General features: G+C 52.4%; 1 protein-coding gene across 1 annotated transcript in view; it reads right to left on the reverse strand.

Moving 5' to 3' along the window:
- Positions 1–24,679, reverse strand: part of LRRK1 (leucine rich repeat kinase 1) — a 135,103-nt gene that overhangs the window by 12,861 nt on the left and 97,563 nt on the right. Inside the window, 17 exon segments of the mRNA XM_005888961.3 lie at positions 593–744; positions 1,496–1,690; positions 3,220–3,232; positions 3,234–3,495; positions 4,426–4,623; positions 6,924–7,090; positions 9,489–9,738; positions 11,043–11,182; positions 12,180–12,343; positions 14,866–15,037; positions 18,161–18,437; positions 18,834–18,993; positions 19,375–19,495; positions 20,137–20,309; positions 20,814–20,978; positions 23,576–23,790; positions 24,159–24,271. Coding sequence (XP_005889023.2) covers positions 593–744; positions 1,496–1,690; positions 3,220–3,232; positions 3,234–3,495; positions 4,426–4,623; positions 6,924–7,090; positions 9,489–9,738; positions 11,043–11,182; positions 12,180–12,343; positions 14,866–15,037; positions 18,161–18,437; positions 18,834–18,993; positions 19,375–19,495; positions 20,137–20,309; positions 20,814–20,978; positions 23,576–23,790; positions 24,159–24,271 — 2,937 coding nt within the window.

Below are 24,679 nucleotides of genomic sequence, written 5' to 3' on the forward strand. Positions count from 1 at the left end.
GTGGGAGAGGCCAGGACTGAAGCATCTCACACAGGATGTGCTTTTCTGCAAAGTCTCTGATGCTATCTTTCCAAATCCCTGGCCTCGGTGTCCTTCTCCTTGAATGAATATGAAATCCTCTCCCCCAGGCCCTTGTCCTTCGCACCCCATCACGAAGAAGAGACGTGCCTGGGAGTTGGGTGGGCGGCGGCATGAATCCCTATTTGGGCACCCTTTCTGCTTGACTGGGGGCTCCTTCCCTCCTCTCTACTCAGCACCTCCACTAGCACCGTTCTCTCTTCCTGGCCCCCAGCATCATTTACTGTCTCTGCCATCGAGCTGCAAGTAACTCCCACCTTAAAACATAACCCTCCCTTGACCCCTGCCCCTCATGTCCCAGGCAGACACCACATTTTCTCTGCTTCTCTTATTCACAAACCCACATGTGCTTGTCTGTATGCATGTGGACTGCTTTCTCTCTTGAGCAGATGCCATCAGGATTTCAACTCACCATTCATTAAACACCTCTCACCATGGTCATCCACGACTGCTCCCCACCCACCGCTGCCCCCTACTCTGACAGCAGCAGGTTATGGCAAGCCTCGGATGTTACCTGGACTCCTCCTTGCCTTCCCAGAACACCACCATGTACTCCTGGCCCTGGGATGAGAAGAAGGACGTCTGCTTCCCACAGGGCAGTTGGTACATGAAGGTCGCAAAGGTCGGGTCCTTCATCTGGCTCACCACCGCCAGGGCCAGTGGTCGCTGAGGGAGAGAGGCCCACAGAGACATGAGTGAGGGTCACTTACAACCAAATGAGTGCCCACCCTGTCCTCAAAACTAAGGGTCTTAAACCAGGAAGAAGTAGAATCTGCTTATTCAGGACCCAACCGAAATAAGAAGCCAAAACAGCTTCAGATACCAGAAATAAACCCTCCCAGGCGTCTAGGTCACCATCGTCCATGGCAATTCAAAACCAGGTGGTCAGGTGAGCATAAGCTCTGATATTCCAACCCTTTTGTCCAGGGACACACAGTTGTAGAAAGAATTTTTCTCAAACCTCATTTACTCTCAATAACCAAATCTAACTTGATAAATGAGTTTTAATCCTGAAACCACTGATCTCTTCCAAAAACAAAATGATAGCTTCAAAATGATAATATGACTCCTGTTTCTCATGAGCAAACTTTCTTCCCATTCCTTTAAAAAGAGATATGTACATTTGCACTGCTCTTGCCTGGGGGCTATACTGCTATAAAGGGGTTGGTTTGTTTTATGTGCATAATGATGTAACATAAAAGTTGGGGAGGAAAAGAAACTTTGCTTTTCCTGAGAGTGATACCACACAAATAAAATGAACTGGGTGTGTCAGAGTAATACATATATCTTTGTAAAAGAGCAGAGAAGAGCCCATTTGTTTTAGACCCTCAGTGAAGAGTGGGCAGGCAAGCACACAGGTGCGCTCTGGTCACCCACAGCCTCCACCAGCTGCTGGAGCTGCGAGGACCCCAGGTACCTTCTCGGGCTTCGTATCCCAGCACTCCATCATAAGCGCCTGCAGTCGGTGGAACTGCACTTCCTCCGGCTGACCCAGAACTGGGCGGATGCCCTTGGACAGCTTCTTGGAGATCTGGAGCTGGTGCTGGCCCAGTGCGGGCCGCTGTCCTGACAGCAACTCGTAGAGCACCATCCCATAGGAGAACATGTCTACCTGGGCAGAGAGGCAAGCCAAATCAGACACCCTGCCTGGGCCCAGCAGATCTTGCAAGCTGGTCCTGACAGAGAGGGAGCAGGGAGACACATTAGAGAAGGAAAGCGTGGGTTCTGCCCAAACGAAGGCAATCATCAATTCACCCATCCATCCACCTCTCTCCACCTGTCCAAACATTCCACCAACCATCTGACCTTCCATGACTCTGTCCCCTAATCCATCTATCTTCCAGTCCTGTTTTCCCTTCCTTCCTCCCTCCCACCTTTCCATCCAACCATACATCTACCCACACACATGATCACCTTCCCTTCTGCACATTTATCTGTCCATCCTTCAATGTATCCATAAATGCAGCCCTTTGACTGTCCTGTCCATTTACCCATCTTCCAAAACTTCCTTCCTTCCATCCACCAACTGAACACATGATGAAAACCTGGTGTCAAGCACTGCATAAGGGTTTGAAGGATGCCATGGTACTTTCCCTTTATCAAAACAAGGCAGGAAAATGCAAACCCTTGGTTTAACATGCTTGATAGTAGGAGTACATGCAAATCACAAAAAAGGGGAAAGTCTCCCAGATCACAACATCTTGATTCATCTAAATGTCATGAAAAGTCCCCTAAAGGACAGCGTGACACAGGTCTCCATAAGGGTCAAGAAATAACCTTTTAGCAGGAAAATGGCTAAGACAGACCTGAGCGTTTTCAATGTGAAGGTTCTGTTATAAATTTAGTTATGAGGTGCTTTGCCGCCTGCTACTCAGAAGCTTATTTTTGTCACCCTGATTTGCCTTTTCTATCTTGGTTAATAGCCACGGTGCTGGGTTAACATGCTTGGGTCATTTGTGGAGCCATCAGTCAATGACTCATCTGCAAGTCACCAAATAATGAGAAATTATAGATAAGAGGAGTTTCACTGCTGGATCACTAATTAGCCAGGGCCAGCCCTAGATGCAAGGTGAGCACTGCAAGAGAGTTTGGAGTTGTCTGTGTACCTGCACCTACCCAACAGTCCTCAGGGAAGAAGGCCCTGTCCCAGTCAAGGTTGGCCACACGGCCGTCTAGGAGGCTCTGCTGGACCTGCCGGAATCACTCTCTCCTCCTGGCTTCAGTGACGCTGCCTTTTGATCTGACCAGGGGCCTTTAGCAGCCTTATCTGTCTGTTGCTCATAAGCCACTGCGAGGCTGGTCCTCTGTCCCCCTTTTGCATATCTGCCTGGCAGAAGTGGGACCCAAGTCTGGACGCGTCTCTGTCTTGGACTTTTTGTCCACTGTGCACAGCCTCTTCTGTGTTTCTGAACTGAGGTTTGAGAATTCTGAGGTTCGGTAACTGTTCTGCAGCTAAGGAGATGTCACCCTTGACGTTTCCAGGTGGACACAGGCCTCTGTGCCCTTCTGGTTCATTCCAGGGCCTCCCGGTCTAGCACGGGAGAGGAGAGATGTGTGCTTGAGGGTGTGTAGAGCCCAGAGCTGCAGGTGCCCCAGGACCAGGCCATCCTGGGCCAGGGGACTGCTGTGGGTGGGCCATACCTTCTCGTCATACGATGCGAGGCCGGATCTCCGGGGCCTGGTAGCCGGGAGTGCCCTCCACGCCAAGGGCACCCTCGTGGAACGACTGCCGGGAGATGCCGTAGTCGGACAGCTTGATGTTGATGTGCTCCTTAATGTCCAGAGACCAGACCAGGATGTTGTCGGACTTCAGGTCACAGAAGATGATGTTCTTCTTGTGCAGGTAGGCCAGGCCAGAGGCTATCTGGTAGGCTATTTTTTGGGTGAGCATGTGTCCCAAGGGCATAAAGGAGGAATCTTGGCAAAGAAAAAATATCAAACTATTATCATAACAATTCTTATTTTCTTACCTCTGTCTTCCCCAGTATTTTATAGTCTACACATGCATTCTCATTGTTCTCTAGGCTGGGTGCCAGAAGAGACAGAGGACAACCTTCTTAGGATTATTTATGTTAGAGATGCTTGTTGTGAGTGCTTCATTCACAGTATCTCATGCCTGCAGTGGTTGGTGGTTTTACTAAAAAAAAAAAAGCCAGGATTCAAAATTCCTAGAGCTCATCTCAGGCCAAGATTGCTACTATAATGTCAAGGTGACATTATATGCAGGTATAAGAACTCCATTAAAAAAAATCTCTTCTGTTGAAAGAGAAATAATTAATTTTAATTGATTAATTTTAATTGCATTTCTTCTTCCTGAGTTAAAAGACAGCTCTTTCCCTCTATCAGTTCTTTGGAATTTAGTTACTCATTTCTTAGGGAAAGTGTTCTGAAGTTTTGTTGAAAAATAATGTAGGCTAAAACTGACCGCAGGGCCTCGGATGTTTAACCATGGTGGATGGACATGGAGCCCTGTGGGCAGAGAGAGACTTGAGCGGCCGCGGGCTTCCCAGGCTCTGCTGCTTGGGACTCCCGGGGCTGCCTCCTTTGACGGTCTCACTGCCTTCCAAGGGGGGCTATTACCTCCTTTGATGGGTGAGTAAATGAAGCAACTTCCCAGATCATGGCAGAGAACCTGGACTCAGAACATGGTTCTGTCTGACTCCAAGCGGCAAGCTCCTCCAGCGGTGCCAACGCCACTGCCCGGCACTGAGGCCTGCAGACGCTCTCCTGTTTCCACCGGGCATGGCGCACGAGACTCCGGCAGCCGTGCCTGGCCCTGGCTGGCTCCCTGGGCCCTGTGCTGCCCGCCGTGGGCCCCTGGGGGAAGATTCCAGGTGCAGCGCTTACCTCTGGCGTTCTCGGACAGCACAGTGTTGAGGCTGCCCAGCGGGGCAAGCTCCAGAGCGAAGCAGAGCGGGTGGATGCTGATGCCGATGAGGGACACGATGCAGGGGTGCTGCAGGGCGTGCAGCATGCTGGCCTCCTGCCGGAACTCCGAGAAGTTCCTCATGGCGTCAGTGGCCCGCAGGTGCCTCAGCATGGTATCTGCGGGGAGAGCTCGGCTGTCAGCGCCACCCAGGGTGGGGGCCTCGCCAGGCTCAGAGCCACCTCTCGGGGACTCCCGGGGCTGGCTGGGGCCAGGACTTGTACCTCTGGGGCCTGCAGTATCATCACCCAGAATCAGGCACCAAATGGGGGCACTCCTGAGGCATCTGGGCTGGTATCAAGCCCCTTCCTCGGGCACCATACTTGTCAGCTGCTACACTCGGTGTTCCAGACCCTTTCGTGGAGGGCTGCACACCCCTACCCTCATCACCCACCCTGCTGCCTTCCCCCCAGCCTGCTGTTCACCACCTAAGGCTCTCAGGTGCATCTTATTCCAAAACTGCAGCCCTGAGGGCCACCCAGAGCCTAGCAAGTAACCAAGCCCCCACTGCTCAGCTGCAAGGATTCTGGGGGCTTGGTCACTGCTGCTCACCTTACCCCTAGAGGCCGGGGCCGTGAAGGCAGACCGGACTACCGCCCTCGTGTCAGCCAGAAGAAAAACCACAGGGCGGTCACGGGCCTGTGACAGGCCATCTCAGGCCAAAGAAGGAGCATCTAGGGGCAACGGTGGGCTGTGCTGTAACGTTCTCCCACTGCCTCACAATCACCCCACATGGAAGGCGTTTGCCTGAGTCCCCCTGAGGGGCCTTTTCCACCCATCGGTCACCCACCAGGCTGTGGCCAGCCCTGGGTCACTGAGCAGTATCCACCTGGTACTGCTTGTCCTCTTGGGTCCTGATCTGTCCCTCCCCTGTTCAGATTCTAAAATCAGGAATCACTGGACATGGAAGTTTAAACAGCAGAAAGAAAATCTTGGCAGTTAAAATGGATCGATTGTGCCAGATGGATGTGTGAGCCAGACAAATTTGTTTTTAAGTGTAAAAGTTGTTTTTCACATTGGGCCTTTAAACCATTAATCAAGTATTTTTGACTATGGCTGAAGTCTCTGCCCCAGTTTAATGAACAGCCAGCCTTTCTCTTGACTCCCGACTGTCGTGTGCCAGCCTCTCGCACATATGCAGGCTCTCTCTGTTCCCGACAGGCCCAGCCATGCCCAGGAGTACCCCACCCTAATGCTTGGAGCCTGGTAAGTCAGGACGTTTGCTGGGCAAGCCTCTCCTCTTTGTCTTCCATTGTGGAGTTTTCCTGGCTGTTCTTGGGTGTTTGTCATTTCACATGCATTTTCTTTTTCTTTCAATTTTAATTTATTTATTTGGCCCTGCTGCACGGCACACAGGATCTTAGTTCCCTGGCTGGGGATCGAACCCCTGCCCCCTACAGTGGAAACACAAAGTCTTAACCACTGGACCACCAGCAAAGTTCCCATATGAATTTTAGAATTAGTCAGATTTCTCTCTCTTTCTCTCTCTGCCTCTATCTCTCACACACACTGCTGGAATTTGGATGAGAACTAAATTGAATGATATCTATTAATTATTTCTCAATATCTTGTGGCTTAATGGCTGCCACGGAAGGCATTGTCTAATGGGTCATTGTTGCCAAATTTGATGTTGAGCTCACATCTAGCAACTGTATCAAACTCTTGCTGGCTCTGACACTTGTTAATAGTCTCTTAGATGTCCATTCTCTTCCCACGTCTACAGTTTTGCCTCTTCCTTTCTAATCTGGTTCTTCACATTGTTCCACGATTCTAATTTTCTACCAAGAGTGTAAATTCCTTCTGTGATCATGACGATAACCATGCTAAGCCAGGGGCCAAGAGAAATGCAACCCCAGTGGCTGGAAGGTAGAAGGCCCCCACGTGCTCGCCTTTGATGGGCATTAGGTGGTGGCAGGTGGCTCTGGAGCACCTCTGAGCTGCACACAGTCAGTGGACAAGGGCGGGAGGGGAGGGGGTGAGGGAAAAGCTACCCACGATGGCTCCCCAATCCATTCATCTGGACTGGGATTGAGACTTAGCCACTATCCTTCCCTTGGTAACTGCATGGGGGGCGGGGTGAGTCCCCAGGGTGAGGGGTCCACTTGAGGTCTGCCTGTGTGCCCATCATGTGGGCACTGTGCTCGACATGCAACAGATAGAAATTGTAAGGCTGGCCCATGCTCTTGGGGGCTCATGTCAGACAAGAAAGTCACCTCCAAAAGCAATTTCTAGGCCGTGCTCCTCCTGATCCTCAGTCCTGGCCCACGTCTCACCAGGCAGAAAGCAGGACCACCCCTGGGGCCCACACTGGCATCATCCCCGTCTTCCGCTGCCTGTGTGGCCTCGGGCATCTGAGGTGGTACAGGTTTGGACCGAGGGAAGACAGGTCTGAAAAGAAACAACCCAGGGCCCTGTTTACCTGCAGGGGCATTTGCATAGTTCTTGAATTTCTTGATCTGGAATCGCTTCACAGCCACAGGCTGGCCTTGGTACCTGGCCCGGTAGATGACGGTGCCACTCCCACCTTGGCCCAGGACAGCGCTCTCATCCTCGCTGTGCTCCAGCTTGCTGTTGTCCAAGAAGAGCCTGCCAGAAACACCGTGTGTGTGTGCTGGGGGTCAGAACAGACCTCCCTCCTGCCCCATGTTCCCCCAGAGATGCCCACCAAAGTTAGAGGCGGGTCCTGGGCTGGGTGGGTGCAAGAATGTGCTTGGCTATCAGTTCCCACTGAGCAAAGTCAGGGTTCAAAGCCACCTGGTGGGGGGTCAGACAGATCTGGGATAAATGCCAGCTCTGGGTAGGTCACTTAGCCTCAACAAGCCTTGGTCTCCTCTGGAAAGTGGATTCATAACAGGAATGGTCTCAGAGGTGTGAATGTTGACTGGTATAGGATGGAGCTTCCAAAGGTGGTGGACACAGAAAAAGAATTCCTGTGGACCTTTTCCTCCAGAAGGAAAATGCTTTGAGAGCTAGTATCTATTGGAAATTGCATATATTTATTGCTAGGTTAGCTGTCTCATTTCTTACTAGTAAGCCAGTGATTGGCCATGTAGAGCTTCTGGTCAGTGTGTCTAGTGTCCTGACAACTGATGGCTGGGATTTCACCCAAAGGCAGGGATTTAGACCTTCCCACCTGTTTGTATGTTATAATCCTAGGTCAAAGGGAGACTTCTGTTGGAAGTACTGCAAGTCACTCCTGGGAGGGACGGAAGGTGGATGGGGGAGGGAGGAGGGGAGGGTGGCAGGCGAGCACCCGAATGTCCTCCCATCTCAGGGTCCCCCCGGCCCTGCAGAGGTCCCCAGGTCTTTCTCCTCAGCTACCTCCACCAGGTGCCTCCACCGGAGCTCTCCTGACCGAACAGACTGACCCCTTCTGCCCCTCATCACCATGCAGTCTTGCGCATGCCTTCCAGGAACAGACTGTGCAGCAGCTGAATCTCTGCAGAGCCTGATCACATCACACTCCAGGCAGATGCAACTGTACCCGCGGCGGACCCGCAGCTGAGGAGGAACCGGGCTATTCTCCAAATGCCCACCCCAAAACACCTGCTCAGGAAGTGTGGCCCTTGGGAGCCTCCTGAGACAGGGAACAGTGGGAATGCTGGAGATCCCTCAGGGCCTTCTGTCAGGACTCCTGAACAGGGACACAGGACGAGGCTCTGTGGAGCCAGACTCTCCCTGCCTGCACCTGCCCAAACTCCCAGCTGGGGAGCGTGATGCTTTGAGGTCCTGGTGGGACATCAGCCAAAGTTTCCAGAAAGTCTCTGCTGGATTGTGAACCCTGTTCAGATTCTTGGGTTTTTCAACTCCCAGCCAAGTACTTTGGTTTAAGAACCATGCTACAGCTTGTAATTAGATCCAAACCAACAGGAACAACCAACCTGGCTTTCCAGATTCCACACAGTAGATTCCAGAGTCCAGATTCAGTGGGGGCATAAAACATAAAAAGGTTCAGCAAATAAATAAAAACACTAAAATTTGGGGCTGTTTAATTGGGCACCCCATCATGAAATTTGATTCATACATATATAAAACTCTGTATGTGGTCTCTGAGAAGTGATGACCCCCATGTTAAAGATCTAGGAATAAAGGGAAGTTATTTCGCAGAAGAGTAGTATTTAATTTTCATTTCCACCAATGAGGTAACTGGGGAATATGAAAAAGAATCATGGGGGAATTTCTCCAATGTAGGAAGTGATTTCTTAGTTTAATAGACTCATCCAGAAGCATGTTTTGGAGCCACAGTTCTGCAGTATCAGAGTATTCTACATCCATTTTCTGGGGTCAGGGAAACAATTTGGAAAAAATGATGATACAAATATTCTTACACCCCCAAGTTTAATTTTCTTTAAAGAAATCAGATAAAGCAATTCTTTGAATAAGAAAACAATTCCAAAACACTCCAAAAACACTGCTAACCAACAAGGTCAAATTGTTTCCAGGGAGACCAAATCATGGCTTCTGGTTTCCATGACTACTTGGATTCTGTGATGGTTTCCTATAGGACGGGACCACAAAGTGTTCTCTCTTTTCTCCAGCATTATCTCCCCAGTTATTATCTTAGATTAGTATAGATAGACTCATCTTTAGGGATAGATTCAGGGGATCTAAATGCTCAGCACCAGAGCAGCAGTAAGGAGTCATCATTTGCCAAGAAAGGAAAAGGAGGTGGTAGGTCTGGGAGTGCTTCCTTCTTGGACACCAATGAATCTTTGTCTTCTATTCCTTGATCTGGCGGCAAAGTAGGAGTCAGAGAAGAGGGTCAGCTCAACAGGAAAGAGTGCCAGCTAACGTGAGGGTGAGATGGGGTGGGGTCCCCAAGGTGACTTTACCCTCCAAGTGGTCTGCCTGCTGGCTGGGCCTGTGTGCCTCACAAACAGAGAGTGACAGCCTGGCTCCCTTTAGGCAGCCTAGGCCAGGAACCTAGACGCCACCCGGGGCTGGATGGGAAGCAGTAGGTCTATGTGTCAGCATGGAGGCCTACCTGGCTGGGAAGTCGGTCATGAACAGCTCGGGGACCAGTTCCTGGAGAGGCACCGGGAGGTCAGGGTGCCTGGGGCAGGAGATGAAGTCCCGCTCAATGGCTGTCAGCACGCAGTCCTCCATGTCGAAGTACTGCACGTCCTCTGACCTCTCACTGGGGTTGCTGTGCTGAGCCCAGGAGGCCTCGCAGACAGGGCAGGGCACATACTGCTCCATCAGTGGGGTCCCGTCACTTTCCGTGGCCGTCAGGGCTAAACAGGGACAGAGTGGGCATCAGCTCACCCGAAGGCAGCTGCAAGCGGGCCCCTGACAAGCACCTGCACCCCCGGCTGGGTGGGCCTTTCACAAGAGAGGGGTCTGCCTTCCCTGGCCTGAACCCCCAGGAGAGGCTGAAATGTGACTGTCACACTCTGGTTCCTTTTTGGAGGGCACTATCCTCAATCCTAAAAGACACTTGCAGGGAGGGGCCAGGGATGCCCTGGACAGTCGCCAAGGGTGCAGACCCTGAGCTAGCTGGCCGAGGAGGTGCTGAGAGTCTGGGGATCCCTGTGCAGGACACTGCAGGCCGGGTCTGAGCTACGCCACACTCAAATGACCAAGCCACAATCAGTAAGGAGCTGTTCTTAAAATTACCTTCTCGTAGGCCCCTATCAATGCCTTTTCTCCTTGTAGGTCACCTTTCCCGTCAACACGCAAAGGACACCAGACCCTGGCGTCCAGAGCATGCCCAGCCCTGTCTCTTGTTTGCTCTGATGCTGTCCTGGGCAGCCAGCTCATGCCCAGCCCTGTCTCTTGTTTGCCCTGATGCTGTCCTGGGCAGACCGCTCAGGAGGCCAGAGGACTGGACCGGCAGGCCAGAGGGGGTGCTCAGATCTCAGACCCACTCTCCGCTCTCTTGGGCTCTAGCCTTCCAGCGCTCACAGGGAAGAAGTGGCCTGGTTTTGCTCAAATGGCCTCCTCCGTGCGGGATACCCCGCAGTGGATTTGTCTCCAGTTCAGTAACAAAACAAACAGAGGACCTCAATGGCTCTACTTCAAAAAGTATTTTCTTTGGGTGGACTGTCAGTGAAGAAACTGATCAAAGGGGCTGGAAAGGGCTGCGTGGGTGGCTGATCACTGCTGGGACTTGGGGATTTGGGGTAGGCATGGAAGGAGAATGGGGGCTCTTGGCAGGTGTTTGTGGAAGCTTTCCTCCCACCCCTGTGCAAGGGCGGTTTCGGGCTCCCCTCTGGATTTCAGCAGCTTTGTCCTCACCACGTAAATAAGACCATGTGAGGCGCCTATCGAAGGTCCTCCTAGACCACATGTGGTGCCTGGGGCATTCTTCCTACACGCTGTGGCGCCAGGGCCCAAGTACCACCTCCAGGTCCCCATCTCACCCATGGTGCCCCTGGCTATGCCTGCAGCTGGACCCCCAGGGCTCACAGCTCCACCAGAGGGCTGCTAGGACCCCTCTGGTTTCCTAGGGCTGAATCCCAGCGGGATTTCTGTTCTCCAAATGGGCTCCACCCCAATTTATAAAGAGCCAAGGCCTGGTTCAAGAACGCTTTCTTACCGGGAAACCACTGATCGATCAAGGAATTGACATGGTCTGTGATAAAAGCCATTGCCGAGAAGTCCCTTATTTCTGATTGGCACATGATTTTTATTCCTCCACTTTTTTTCTTTTTCCAGTTCACATCCGAGGATTCTACACTGCAACCCAGAAACCAAAAGAGGTTCATTGCAATTGGCTGTGAAGGGCCCTGGGATAAGCTCTCTGCCTCCAGGGTGAGGGTACAACTCCCAGGAGACTGCTCCCCCGGGGGTGGGGAGGTCCTGAGTCCGTGTACTTGTGTGCATGGCCCTGCCTTGTCCCCCTGCTGCCCCCAAATGGTGAGGTGGATGCGAGGATCTTGCCGTAAGGGGTGCTCAGGCTGAGCTCTGAGCCTTCGATGTGACCCTGGGGAAGGGTTTCCCATCTGGGACACAGGGCTTTCGTCCATCGAGTGATGACTGTGCGCTTTAAGTGCGACTGTTACCTGAAAGCCCCAGGCACCAAGCATGGCCCAGATCAAGCCCTCACAATAGTCACTTTCCCCTCTCCCCCTCTCTTCTCACAGAGCTGACAAATATTTTGAAAAACTCAAAGTATGAAATAATCCTGTGTATATCAAATTAAACCTGATTAAAAATCAGTTATTAACCTGTTGAGCCAACTTTTTCTCTCCCTCTTTCTCTTCCCCACCACCAAAAAAAAGAAAAAAAAGAGAACAGGAAAAATGTACTGTTAGGTATCACGAGATGTGGTCTGGGGAACAGTGTCTTCCCCTGGGGCGCGCTCTCTTAGGACGAGGCGGAGGTGCACAGGACAGCTGCGAGGCCCTAAGGAGCCCCCTCAGTGACCGGGGTGCTGGGTGCTCCGACCCTGAGCTTGGGGGCCGCCCACTGCCCTCCCGCCGGGCTCGGTCCCCACACCCTCCCTGGCCTTTCCTGTCCTGTCAGGAGAGAGGAGGAGGCGTGAGGAGACGGGGACCCTCTCAGACATTTGCTAGGGGGGCCTTTCTACTTCCAGCAAGCTTCTGTGTATATACGCTGCCCTTGGGAACGGGGCTCTGCACGCCAAGCGGACAGGCGTCCAGTGGCGGCTCCTCTGGGGGCCATTCCCAGCACGCCATGGAGGCCTAGTCAGGTGAGCCCCTCATGCACCTACCTGAGGTAGCCCCCATCAAAAGTGACCAGGAGCCCCTCCTGCCAATAGATGGTCTGGTTCCTTTTCACTCTGAATGTGCTGCAACGATTTCTCTGGTTTCCTGTAAAACTATAAATGGTGACTTTCCTGTGCCTGCTCTTAGTATTCTTCCTGTTTTCAAACAGCTGAAAGAGAAAAGACCCTGCTTGAGTATTCTGGGCTCCGTGCTGGCCCTGGGCAGAGCTGTGAGGAGGCCCGTCTGGCCCCGTCTGGACAAAGGACACCGCCCGTCTTCCCGTCCCCCGCCCTCCACATCCTCATCTTGCTGCCAAACGAAATGCTGCATCATCTAAAGGAGTCTCCAGGATACTCTGGGAACACATTTTCCCTAAAACACAGAAAACAGGCCTTTCTTTTCCCTCCCTGATTTTATAAGCAAAAGATTACCTTAGAAAATGTGGAAAATACAGAGAAATATGAGAGAAAATAAAATACCAGTTTAACACACAGGTCATGAAAATTTTGGTATATCTTATTCTAGGTTTTTTCCTATCTATCTGTAATGTTTATAAAACAGCTGAGGCCATATTTTGTAACTTTGCATTTATAAATTTCTAATTGTGTGTACTTTTAAAAACTTTGCTTTTCCTGTCTGATTAGAAACTCATAAAATTCATTTTTCTAAATCTCAATATTTTATTAAGTAATTTGTTGAGTCATTCTCTTCTTTGGACTTTTAGATTGGTTCCAGTCTTTTGCTATTACGGATAAGCCAAATGAACACGAAAAAACCACAGAACTTTCTCTGATTTCAAATGACTGCTATAGTTCAGATTTATAGCTGTAGGATTACTGGGTCAAAGGGCTTGAACGTCTTCAGGCTCTGGATTCCTAGTGACGAATCGCTTCCAGGGTGACTAAGCTGTACATCCACTCACCATGACGTGCGAACTTCCCTGACTGCGGGGCTGGCTGTCAGCTCTCTGCTAGTTTGATAGGTGAAAAGTAGTATATTTTCCATGCTTGAATCTGCATACCTTTGATTACTTCTGAGACTGAATTCCAGCAAAGCTTCTTTTCCTAATTCTGAGTGAGGGATGCTGCTTTGAAGGGCCCTCACCCGGCCAGCCACTGAGCACCCTTAGGAGCTCAGGCCTCACACGACGCCGAGCTCGGCGGGGGGTGGCGGGGTGTGTGACCTCCCACTTAGAACACGGCAGGAAGCAGAGTTCAAAGGGAGGGAGGGTGACTGAGCGGGAACACTGGGAGAGCCGGCCCTGCGCCCACTCCTTCCCCTGTCAGCACACCCAACTGGGTTGCTAACAAGCCTCTTTCTTGCTAACACGATCTGTGAGAGGTTTTGGTACTTTCAGGCTCTTGCATTTACTTTTGAACATTTCAGTAAAATGGGAAGATCAAAGACTATCTCTATTTAATAGGCAGGAAGTTTAATTCCATAAGGGCCTTATAACTCGAACATGTCAAAGGCAAACTCACACTGAGTTTACTGACCATTTTTCAACAATTCTGGCTTATGTCAGGGGTTCTCACAAGGTGAAGTAGGTTGGAATTCTCTGGAAGGCTGAGAAACAGAGCCCTGAGTTCTATACTGGTGCTTCTAATGCAGGGGGTTTGGAGCAGGCTTGAGGGCTACCCTAAGAGCTCAGTTGCTAAAGAATCCACCTGGTTCAATTCCTGGGTCGGGAAGATCTGCTGGAGAAGGTAAAGGCTACCCACTCCAGTATTCCTGGGCTTTCCTTGTGGCTCAGCTGGTAAAGAATCCACCTGCCATGTGGGAAACCTGGGTTCAATCCCTGGATTGAGAAGATCCCCTGGAGAAGGGAAAGGCTACCCACTCCAGTATTCTTGCCTGGAGAATTCCATGGACAGAGTAGCCTCATGACTGAGTGACTTTCAGTATAGATTCACTTTGAGAATCTGTACTTCTAACAAATTCCCAAGTGAGGCTGATTCTGCTGGCCCAGGAACCCCACTTTGAGAACTACTGCTCTAGCCAACTGCCACTTCTATATTATTGCCCTGCATGAAATGAATATTGACTGATAGCCAAGCCCTCCTCCAACAACCCTGGTGAACCCACAGAAAAGAACTCCTTCCATTAGGTCTTTACTCCTCCCAGACCAAGTTAAAGCTCTATGCCAGTGGTTCTCAAGCTTGACTGGACAGCGGAATCAACCACCTGGAGAGCTTTAAAAAATATGATCCCTGTGTGCCACACCCACAGATTCTGACTTGTTGGTCTGTGCCTATTAAGAGGTCCCCAGGGGAGTTCAGTCACAGCCTGAATGGCAAAACCACGATTCTCTCGGCCTCACCCCTGAGCAGCAGCATACTCAAGGTCAGTGTCTGGATAAGCAGATTGTGAGTCCCGGTCCACAGCCACGGAGCCAGGGAATGTGGACGTCGGTAAGACTGAAACCACTGCTCCTCATGGGATAGTCTGCCCAAGCCAACTGGGTGCTGACTTGGCATTCACAGAATGACTCAGGTGGGTCTGTGGCCCACAGGATAGGAGGCAGCCGTGCTGTAGCAGGGTCCAGACCCTAAGCCAGCAGTTCTGCTGCAGGAAAGGTCTTCAGTCAGGCTCCTCCAGCAAAGGGTATCTCCCTCCCCCGACCCCCACCAGGGCATGGCCGCAGGTGCTTGGCCTGCAAGCAAATAGTGCTCTATGCAGAAAACACAATACCTGGAGGTCCATCTCAGCCAAGCTGATCAGCATCCGGGCTATAAACCGCTGCCAGAAGCCAACCGGGACGAAGCTCATCTTAAACACTCTCTGAATGGTGTTGGCTGTGGGGTGCCGCATGCCGTGGGTGTCCAGGCCGGGTTTGGATGGAAGGAGATGTGGCAGGAGATAGCTGAAACACCAAAGGGGGCTGGTGAACTGGGGCCTGAGCTCTGCTGTGGGGCTCTGACCCCTGCAGACAGCCTGGCCTGGGGCGGGATCTGCTGAAACAGCTCAGGTTGCCGGGTGCCTTCCTCCCAGGGCCTTTGGAACCATTTTTAGAAAGAGGGGGTAGTTTATATGGTAAGCATAAATACTCCAAGAGAAAACGAAGATAGGCATAGCGAATCAGTTTGTTGAAGTCTCTAAGATAGAGACTAGAACATGGCGAGGGAAGACGTGAAAACATCTGTGGTCATAAACACAGACACAACAAATCACAGTTGGTTCTCTGTAAGCCGGGTTGCGATTGGGGAGTCACTTAAAATTAACTTCGGATGGTGAAGGAAAAACAAATACAGCTGCACAGTTCCAAGCACAAGATATCGGGGTCAGAGAAACGTCTTTGGCTTTAGAAGCTACTTATTGTTCTTGGCCAGTTGAGACAACACAATTACCTTGAAATTTCTAATGAGGCTCTTTGTGCAAAAGAATGATGTTTTATAAGAGCACTCTTACTCATCACAGTGTCAGTGAGCTGTTCACGATTGTGATCATTTGCAATAAGCTGAAACGAGGGAGGTCCCTCCAATAATTCCCTGAAAACCAGCATCTTCTGTGTGTGCTGGAGGAGCTAAGGTAGCCTTGGGCAGAGCCTTGGGTGTGTCCTTAAAGCCTTGCCTTCAGTTCTCCTAATCCTCTAAAATTCCATCAGTTTAGGTCCTATAAAATGTCTTTAGGACTTTCTGAAAGGAATCCCTGAAAATACTGTAGGAGGAAAATTCAAAGACAGCCTGGGGGTGGAGTACCCAGGGTGTCTTCAGCACACGGCCCTATCCCATTGCCATTTTGCTTCCTTGATGGCGGAAGAATGGGGATGCCAGCCTTGCAGTGTTAGAGGACAGACAGTGGCTGTGTAGGTGAGGTCCAAGGGGACAGATGGTGAGGTCCAAGGGGGACAGATGGTGAGGTTTTGGTCCTTTGCAGCCATTATAGGTCTTGGCCCAAAGGACCTTGTCAACGACCGCAGCTGGAATGCCTCTGTCCACAGCCAGGAATTCTCTGGCACATGCCTTTCAGTTCTGAGAAGTCCTTCTTTATCTCTCTGACCTCAAACAGGAGGCTGTTGTCAGCGCCCAGTGAGATCTAGCCTGCTTCTTCTGCCTACGTCATGCTCAGCTTGGGTGAATGGGACCCCCTCCTTGGCTGTGCCCTGGGACTTCCCGATTCTTTCTATGTGGCCGGCGTGCCCTGAGGGAGGGGGCACGCTCTGTACCCAGGTGCCCCAGCATGCGGCACACACAGCAGGTGTTCAATATTTTTGAAGGTACAGATGACTTAAAAGTCAGCATGGCAAGTTAAGAGGTTTAAACTGATGGGCAAAGGAAGCCCCTCTCAACGTGAGCAGAGCCCTGGGCAAAACCACTGGCACTGGCTTGAGAGCAACCGCTAACAGGGCAGGGCTGCCAAAGCTGTGGGCTTGGGGAACTAAGAGGGGAGTTCTTCATGTGCCTGCTGACTAGAAAGCCACAAAGACCTGGGCACTGCATGGGGTTTGCACTACGGCGGAGCCAGTCCATGATACATCCCTGAGGCTGTCTCAGCAGTTGGGCCGGAGCCTTCCCCAAGTGCTGAGAGCCAGTGCATCCCTGCCTGGAAGAAGCACAAAAACTCTGAAGTGTAGAGAGAGGTTTAGAAACCTCGGAAGGTTTTCCCAGGGACTGCAGGTTGAAAGCCATGCTCTAAAAGGAGCAGCAAATGCCTTTGTTTTTGTTGATCATATAAAAGCTTATGGTGCAAACAGCTGAAACTCCTTGTCTCTGGGGTACAAGGGACCCATTATATCTACACTTAGAGGTAGATATAATGCTCAGACACTCCTGACTTTAGATGGAACTAGACACCACTGACTATGAGTACTTAATGCAAAGATAGTAACAATAACAGCACTGATAAATCCTTGATGTCCTGGAAGCTCAAAGGTGCAAGAGATAACGTTTCATAGTTTATATGTACTCTCTGATTTAATCCTCACATTGACTATAATACTAGTAGGTGATTGTATTATTTCTATTTTACATATGAGGAAAAAAAGAGGCAGTTGCTTTTACAGAGTGAGAGTATTTCCGCATTCCTCTAACCTGTTGATAAAATAATCACAAAACTGTCAAATTCCGCCAATGCTGTAAACTCACAGGCTGCTTTACCAAGGGCCAAAGTCAAGGACACACCCTGGCCAGGATGTGAGGGGTCATGTGGATTCTGAATTCCTCTTTAGGGTTTCTCTTTTTAGGACTCACTCTTGGTCCCCGTGGGGCTAAAGCAGGAAGGACTGAGGCCCCTCCCACAGTCATTAGACCAAGTGGAAATGTGGGTGGGAGCTCAGGCAGAGATGGCCTAGAGTTGGCTCCCAAGAGACCCAGTTGGTGCTGATGGAATTGTTCGGCTGGCCACACAGGGGCCAGGCCAGCCCCCTGAGAGTCCAGAGGGTGTTCCCCTGGAGCTCTGGGGTTAAGGGGCCGGTGGTGCTGTGTTCTATGACAGACATCAAAAGGGTCTGGAGATTTGGCATCCTGGCTACTGCCTCATGGTCAACATCAGCATCAGACCCAGGAAACGGCTGAAACTGAAGTAGAGAAAGGAGGCCCTGAGAACGAAGCCAGAGCTTTGTTAGATTGAACCCACATGCCCCTCGAGTCCTTGCCCTCCCTGCATTTTGAAACTGGGCTAGATGGTTAGCATGCACACTTCGTGAAGCCCGTGCCAACCAGCAGCAGCTGAAGGTCCTCAGCCCTGATCAACCAATCAACCACCCAAAGCATGAACTCCCCAAAGCTACTTTTAAGGCCACTGCCATGCTTACATGTTTTCCTACGCCTTTCCAATAAATGGGTTTCTTTGAACCCTCTGAACAGAGACACCCAAGGCACAGGGAGAAGCAGCCAGCCGGAACCAGCTGAGCCCGACCACCCTGCCCCAGCCCAGGCAGGCAGCTGCTGTGAGGTCCCATCCTTGGAAACCTTGTCAGGCCACCAGGGGCCCGGCCTTAATTCCCTCCTGCGGGGAACAGCTGGCTCGGCCCTGTCCGTCGCCTCACCTGTCATTGGCGACGGGTAGGGCGATCTCAAATTTGGCCAGGAACTGGAAGTACTGCTCTTCTGTCTGCTTCGTGAAGCCCGTGCCAACCAGCAGCAGCCGAAGGTCCTCGGCTCTGATCACCCCATTCTTGGCCACTGACCGAGAGCCCTTGATGTTGAAGATCCTCTGCAGACACTCGGACAGCCAGATGGGGTCGAGGAAGTAGAGGTTCCTCAGGCCGTGGCTGGTGTCCGGGAAGTGCAGCAGGGAGCCCGTTTCAATGAGGAAGCTGATGGCTGCCCGGGGAGGGGAGGAGAGGGCAGTGTCAAACAAAGGGCAGAAGGGGCTCTGGGTGACCTCCTCCTAGGGGGGCCAGGCCACAGATTCTTCTTAGGAAGCTCCCAACACATGGGGCCCTTTGCAGCAGTCAGCTACCTCCTCACAGGTTCTCAAGAGGCCAACGTACTGACCTCCATAATTCATGCATTCCATCTGTGCAAATCTGCATACACGTTAAAATGGATTTGCCACCCCAAATCGATAGCTGAAGTCTTTGCCGTCATTTGAAAACATGCGCAGAGCAGTGAAAAGTCTGGGTGCCCCTCCCCAGGACCCCGCCCATGGCTGTGCCTGCTGGCACCCAGCTGAGCCCTTGCGGCCCGCCCGCCCGGCCCACCCTCGCTGCTGCCCACCAGACTGCAGGTCCTCGTAGTCCTGGATGTCGCTGCAGGGCATCTGGTCCACCAGCTGCTCTAGCTGCCGGTCCGTCAGGTACTGCACGTCGTCACTCAGGCTGCGGTGCTGCTTCTCTGCTAGCACAGCCTCCTGGAGGCTCAAGTAGCTCCTGGGGATCTGGGGCGGGAGGGCAAGGCTGGGCCCTCAGGGCTTGGGGCCGCCCGCCCGCCTCCTGAAGACCCGGCAGGTGGGCTGTCTCTGCCACGGCCCCCCACCTCTAGAAACCGCTCACACAGGGGCCTCAGGGCCTGATCCACAGCGTGCACAGCAATGTGCCTCAGGGCAGGGGGGAGAGGGAGGTGCAGACCCCCTGACAGGCGGAGAGTGGGCCCTTCTGGCTTCCAGGGGGTGAGGGGAACCCACCAGCCTCCTGCTTCCTGGGAATGAGGGGTACCCACTAGCTTCCTGGGAATGAGGCATACCCACCAGCTTCCCCGCTTCCTGGGGATGAGGGGAACCCACCAGCTTCCCCACTTCCAGGGGATGAGAGGTACTCACCAGCCTCCCTGCAAGTCGCTGACAGCCGATGGTGCTGCCCACGTCCTTCATGTTGCACGTGACCTGGAAAATGAGCTGCCGCAGCCCTTCCTGACCTTCCAAGCTCTTACAGGAGAGTTCGCTGTGGGTACAAAAACGAAGCGTGCACACTCACCAGACCCCCTCTCTGATCAGCACGGCAGGGTCTCTGTTTTCCCAAAGGTTCCATCCCAAATACTGGCAAGTTGAGAAAGCTCATGACAGACAGACACAGAGACATACTGAGGCCTGACGCGGTGCAGGGCGCGGAGCTGGGGGACCATGGTGTGGCGCCTCAGTCTTTCCAGTGTGCCCATGTCACCCCTCCGCGGCACCCTTGCCCATCCCAGCCCTCAAGACCACTCGGACCCAACAGGCGGCCCAGGGCCATGCCTGGGGGCTGTTGTTGCTCAGAGACCAACAGTGTGCTGGGTGGTGTGTGAGCTCCTGTCTGCTGATGCCACTGGGGCCACGCGTACACAGTGCTGAGTGTGGCGGTGGGGAGACCCAGACGGGAAGTTCAGACAGCGTCTCCAGGCCCTGCCCTGCAGGTCCTCGGGCAGCACCTCTTCTTGCTCAGGCTGAAGCTGCCACACTTCACCCTGGACGGGGCTCCAGAGGATCAAAGCCCCCCTTCGGGAGCCCTCTGTGGGCAGAGCAGCTGTCTCTGGAGAGACGGACAGCGAGGGGCAAGCAGCCACAGCCCCGAGAGGCTGGGTGCACAGGATGCCGTGGGACACTCACTGCAGGTGTTTACACGTGATGTCCGGGAAGCCGGTGGCCCTGGACCCAGAGGGCGAGCGGCAGAGGGCCAGCACGTAGGCGCGCAGAGTGGCGATCCTCTCCACGCGGAATTTGGTTTCAATTAAGTCCAGATGTGTTCCCACCACCAGCACCACAGCATTTGGGGCCTTGGCCTGCAAGAGAGAGTCTGGGCTGAGGATGGGAACAGTCCCCTGGGCGGTGGGTGTGTCAACCCTGGACGTCCACAACCCTCAGCCGGCGCCCCTGAACTCCTCTCTGTAAACTTCGAGGGCCTGCTGCACGCCGGGGGTGTGTGAGGGCCCTCAACTCTTCCCTGGGGTCTCTACCTCTGATTCCTTCAGACCGCACCCCACCTCCTGGCCCACATCAACTTTCCACTGCAGGAGGAGAGCCCTGTTCCCCTCCTGGGTCCAAGATGCGGGGCTCTTACACCGAAGGAAGCAGCAAAGGACAAGGGCACCATCAACCATGTAGCGGAGGAGGGACAGAAGGCTGCGTTTCACGGCGATCTGTGATCCTGGGGCCTCTGTGACAGTGCAGCTAAATGCACCCTGGGTCTCCCTACCTGTCTTCTGTGCCCCACCCCACCCCTAAGAAGTGCTCGGGCACCTGCAACGTCCTGAGGACTGAAGGCTGGAGGGCGGGGGCCCCCTCACCTCGATGTTGAGCAGCCAGAACTGAAGGCTGGCCACGGCCTCCTCCCCCAGAGCCAGGTTCCAGACCACCACGTACAGGGCCTTGTCCGTGAAGAAGCACTGGTTGACCGTGGCCATGCTGGCGGGGCCGCCGATGTCCCAGACGGTGAACTCCACAGACTCAACCTACTTGAGCAACAGGGCAGCGACAGGGAGACACTTTAGCAACCAGGGCGTTAGCCAGTCCCTCTGAGAGAACTGATCCCTCAGCACGTCGCACATGGGGGTCTGGAAAAGGCGCAGCTGCAGAAAATCACCGCCCACTCTACTGTGCTTCTCAGTGACCAGCCGTCTGAGGGACAGAAGGGGGTCCAGCAGCAGGGACACAGGTGGGCTCTGGGGGGTTCTATCTCCTGCTGCGGGAGCAGTGGGGGATGGACAGCTGGCTCCCTCGGGCGGGGGCATCTGTGGAGCACAGGAGGGTGCTGTCTGTATCCGTCTGAGGTGCGGGAGGTGAGGGGACGCCTGTCAGAGGAGCCTGAGGCTTATGGCAGCAATCATAGCAAGACCGACGCTCCGTCTGAGCGCGGGCAAGGCCACGCAGACGCACCGGCCAGAGGGCGGTGGCACAGGGCCCTGACAGAGCACGCTAACAGGTCAGCTGCGGGGCTTCGGGGAAGGCTGTGTGAACGGAGGTTTCTGTATAGCGCTATGAGGTCAGAGTCTGGCCCGAGCTGCGCTTCTTGGTGGCAAAGAATCATTCCCACCATGATGCAGGTTGGCCTCCAAAACAGCGTGCTGACCGGCTTTTTCGGTAAAAAAGATGAAAATGGACAGCTGTTCTAAGCTGGCTTAAGGCCCGGCCACACAGAGAGTTATAGAACCGAGCATTCACAAGATCAGGTGGTTGTCCTTCACTGGAAAGGGTAGGCGGAAACGTGAACGATGGCAGAAAGGAAGTGGTAGGGGGCGGGGGGCGGTCACTCCTCAAACCTCAAGACAGCTATTTGCTGAAGAACAGCTGGAAAAAAGCGACACAGAATAACAGCTCAAAAAAGTAGGAGAGAATCCAGAGATTCTGGTTACTTTCAAAAACCTTTGGACATGCGTTACCTAGGTTCACTTCTGGGGTTTTCTTGGGAAGGGGGACGTGCTGGTGTTAATTATTCCACTGTTCCGGCCCTAGTGGGAAGATCTCCACTCTCTAGAGAACTAGTTTCCGAGTCCATATCTACATTCACCCACCTCACTACAACTGACTCAGATTCATTCCTTTTTATGGGCTAAGTAATAGTCCATTGTGTATATGTGTCACAAGTTCTTTATCCATTCATCTGCTGACGGACATCTAGGTTGCATCCATGCCCTGGCTATTGTAAACAGTGCTGCAGTGAACTCTGGGGTATATGTATCTTTTTGAATGGTGGTTTCCTCAGGGTATAGGCCCAGTAGTGGGATTGCTGGGATGGGCTTCCCTCATGGCTCAGCTGGTAAAGAATCCACCTGCAATGTGGAAGACCTGGGCTTGATCCCTGGGTTGGGAAGATCCCCTAGAGAAGGGAAAGTATTTTGGCCTGGAGAATTCCATGGACTGTATGGTCCATAGGGTCTCAAAGAGTTGGACACGACTTAGCGACCTTCATTTTCACTTTTCATGGTAGTTTTATTGCTAGATTTTTGGGGACTTTCCATAACACAAGGAGCCCAACTTGGTATTCTGTGTGACCTAGAGGGGTGGTGGAGGGAGGCTCAAGTGGGAGAGGATATATATATATATATATATATATATATATATATATATACACACACACACAAACACAGTTATGACTGATTGACATATGGCAGAAACCAAAACATTGTAAAGCAATTATCTTCCAATGAAAGAGATTTTTTAAGTTATAAAAAAATAGACATTCAGCTTAAATGCCTAATGACTCAAATTGGATTTCCTTGACTTGCGAAGTGATTTTGTATGAAAGACTCTGCAACAAAATTGGTTTCCAGGCCATGGGGAACATCACGCAGCCTCTAGCCTCAGGCTGCTGAGTTTATTTTCCACAAATAAACTCCTTGTGTCTGTGTCCCTGTGTGGCCACGTGTATACCACAAACACAGCAACAGGTAAGGGAGGCATCACTGGCACATGCCCATCCCTTGGGCTGGGATAAAACAGGCTCCCTTCTCTGAATCAAGTGTAAGACAATTCTTGCTTTCATCTGTCTCATACTGAATGGAAAACAGGATGATTAACAGGTTCATTGAAGGACTCATTTAAAATAGGGCTTAGAAACTGGACTTTTCAGAACTTGGGGTGAAAGCAGGTGTCAAGGAGGACAGGGCCTTCGTTCCGGGGCTGCCTTCTCAGCCTTCCTGCTAGGGGTAGGTACTGGTGTGTCTCACTCCTATAGTGGTAGTTCATTCTCCACCATGGGGAAGGGCCCTGTCCCAGGCTGTCTGAATCACAGTCCTTGGGGTTAGAGCTGATGAGGCCTGGGCACTGTGATCTTTAAAAGCTCATCAAAGAAGTCTAACTGTCAGCCAGGCCTGGAACCACTGGCCTGGAACCTCAGCTCAGCTATAAGAGAAAAAATACAAGGACATTTAAGAGATGATTCACTGTCCTTGGCAGGAGCTGGTTTGAAACAGTACATGACGACTCTTGCAAATATCCTGGGACTCAGACACTGGGCAGAGAAAGTCCTGGGCTCTCTGGAGAGGAGGAAGCAGGGGCCCTGAGCGCACCCTCCCTCCCACAGGGACTCTGCACGCCAATCATCCTTGACCTTGGCTCTCGAGCCAGCCGGCCTCTGCAGCTCCCACTTGGTGGTCCTGATGGTGGCCTCGCTGTGTACCACCTGGGGGGCCCTCCCCGTCTGTAAGATCTCCAGGAGGGTGGACTTGCCCTGACGCGGCGGACCCACGATGATCATCTTCATCTGCTTGCACTTCTCTGCTTTCCGCAGCTGAGCACGCAGGTAAGACAGCATTGCTTTGGGGCCTGTGCAAAACCACAGCGGGGCAAAGGAGATGCTGCTGCTGACACAGAGCAGGGAACACACTCACAGTTCTTGAGAAACAAAGTCCTGAATGAAGGAGCACCTTCTGTGTATTCTAATGGGATGAACTGAGAAGACTTTTGGGTCTATGGAGAGAAGGTGTGATACAATTCACCCCAAAAGTGAAATCTAAAAGTCAGGGACCTAAAGACAGCATCCTAGTTCTGGAGAACTTGGCAGCATCTTCCCAAATGTGGGAGCTGGATGGAGGCTCCACGGGTCCCCAGGAGTGTCTACTCCAGGTCCTTAGCAGCTAGACTTGAGCATCTTTCCCTGGGAGGGGGAGCTTGTGATGCTGAGGAAGCCCTACCTTCTTTTCTGATCTCTGCAGGCACGTTGACGATATTCAGGTCTTCAATGTCCAACTGCCAGAGGTTCCCCAGCTGCCCCAGCTCAGGAGGGAGCTCTCGGAGGCTAGGATTGCTGAGGGCATAAACACACCATGGGAGCACACACACACCACAGGAGAACACACATACACACCATGGGAGAACACACACCACAGGAGAACACACACACACACCACGGGAGAACACGCACACACACCGCAGGAGAACACACACACACACCGCGGGAGAACACGCACACACACCGCAGGAGCACACGCACACAGCAGCCTGTCAGCCTCCAGGGCCTGTGGGGGCCACTGACAATCTGTACTGCAAACCAAATATCTTGGGCCCTGATTTCAAGTGTTTCATTTAAATACTAATTCCAAAGACTTTCCAAGTGTCACCAGTGGTAAAGAGCCTGCCTGCCAATGCAGGAGATGCAAGAAACGCAGGTTCAATCCCTGGGTTGGGAAGATCCCCTGGAGCAGGAAAAGGCAAG

The sequence above is a fragment of the Bos mutus genome, chromosome 21, assembly GCF_027580195.1.
Source record: "Bos mutus isolate GX-2022 chromosome 21, NWIPB_WYAK_1.1, whole genome shotgun sequence".
NCBI classification, from domain to species: domain Eukaryota; kingdom Metazoa; phylum Chordata; class Mammalia; order Artiodactyla; family Bovidae; genus Bos; species Bos mutus.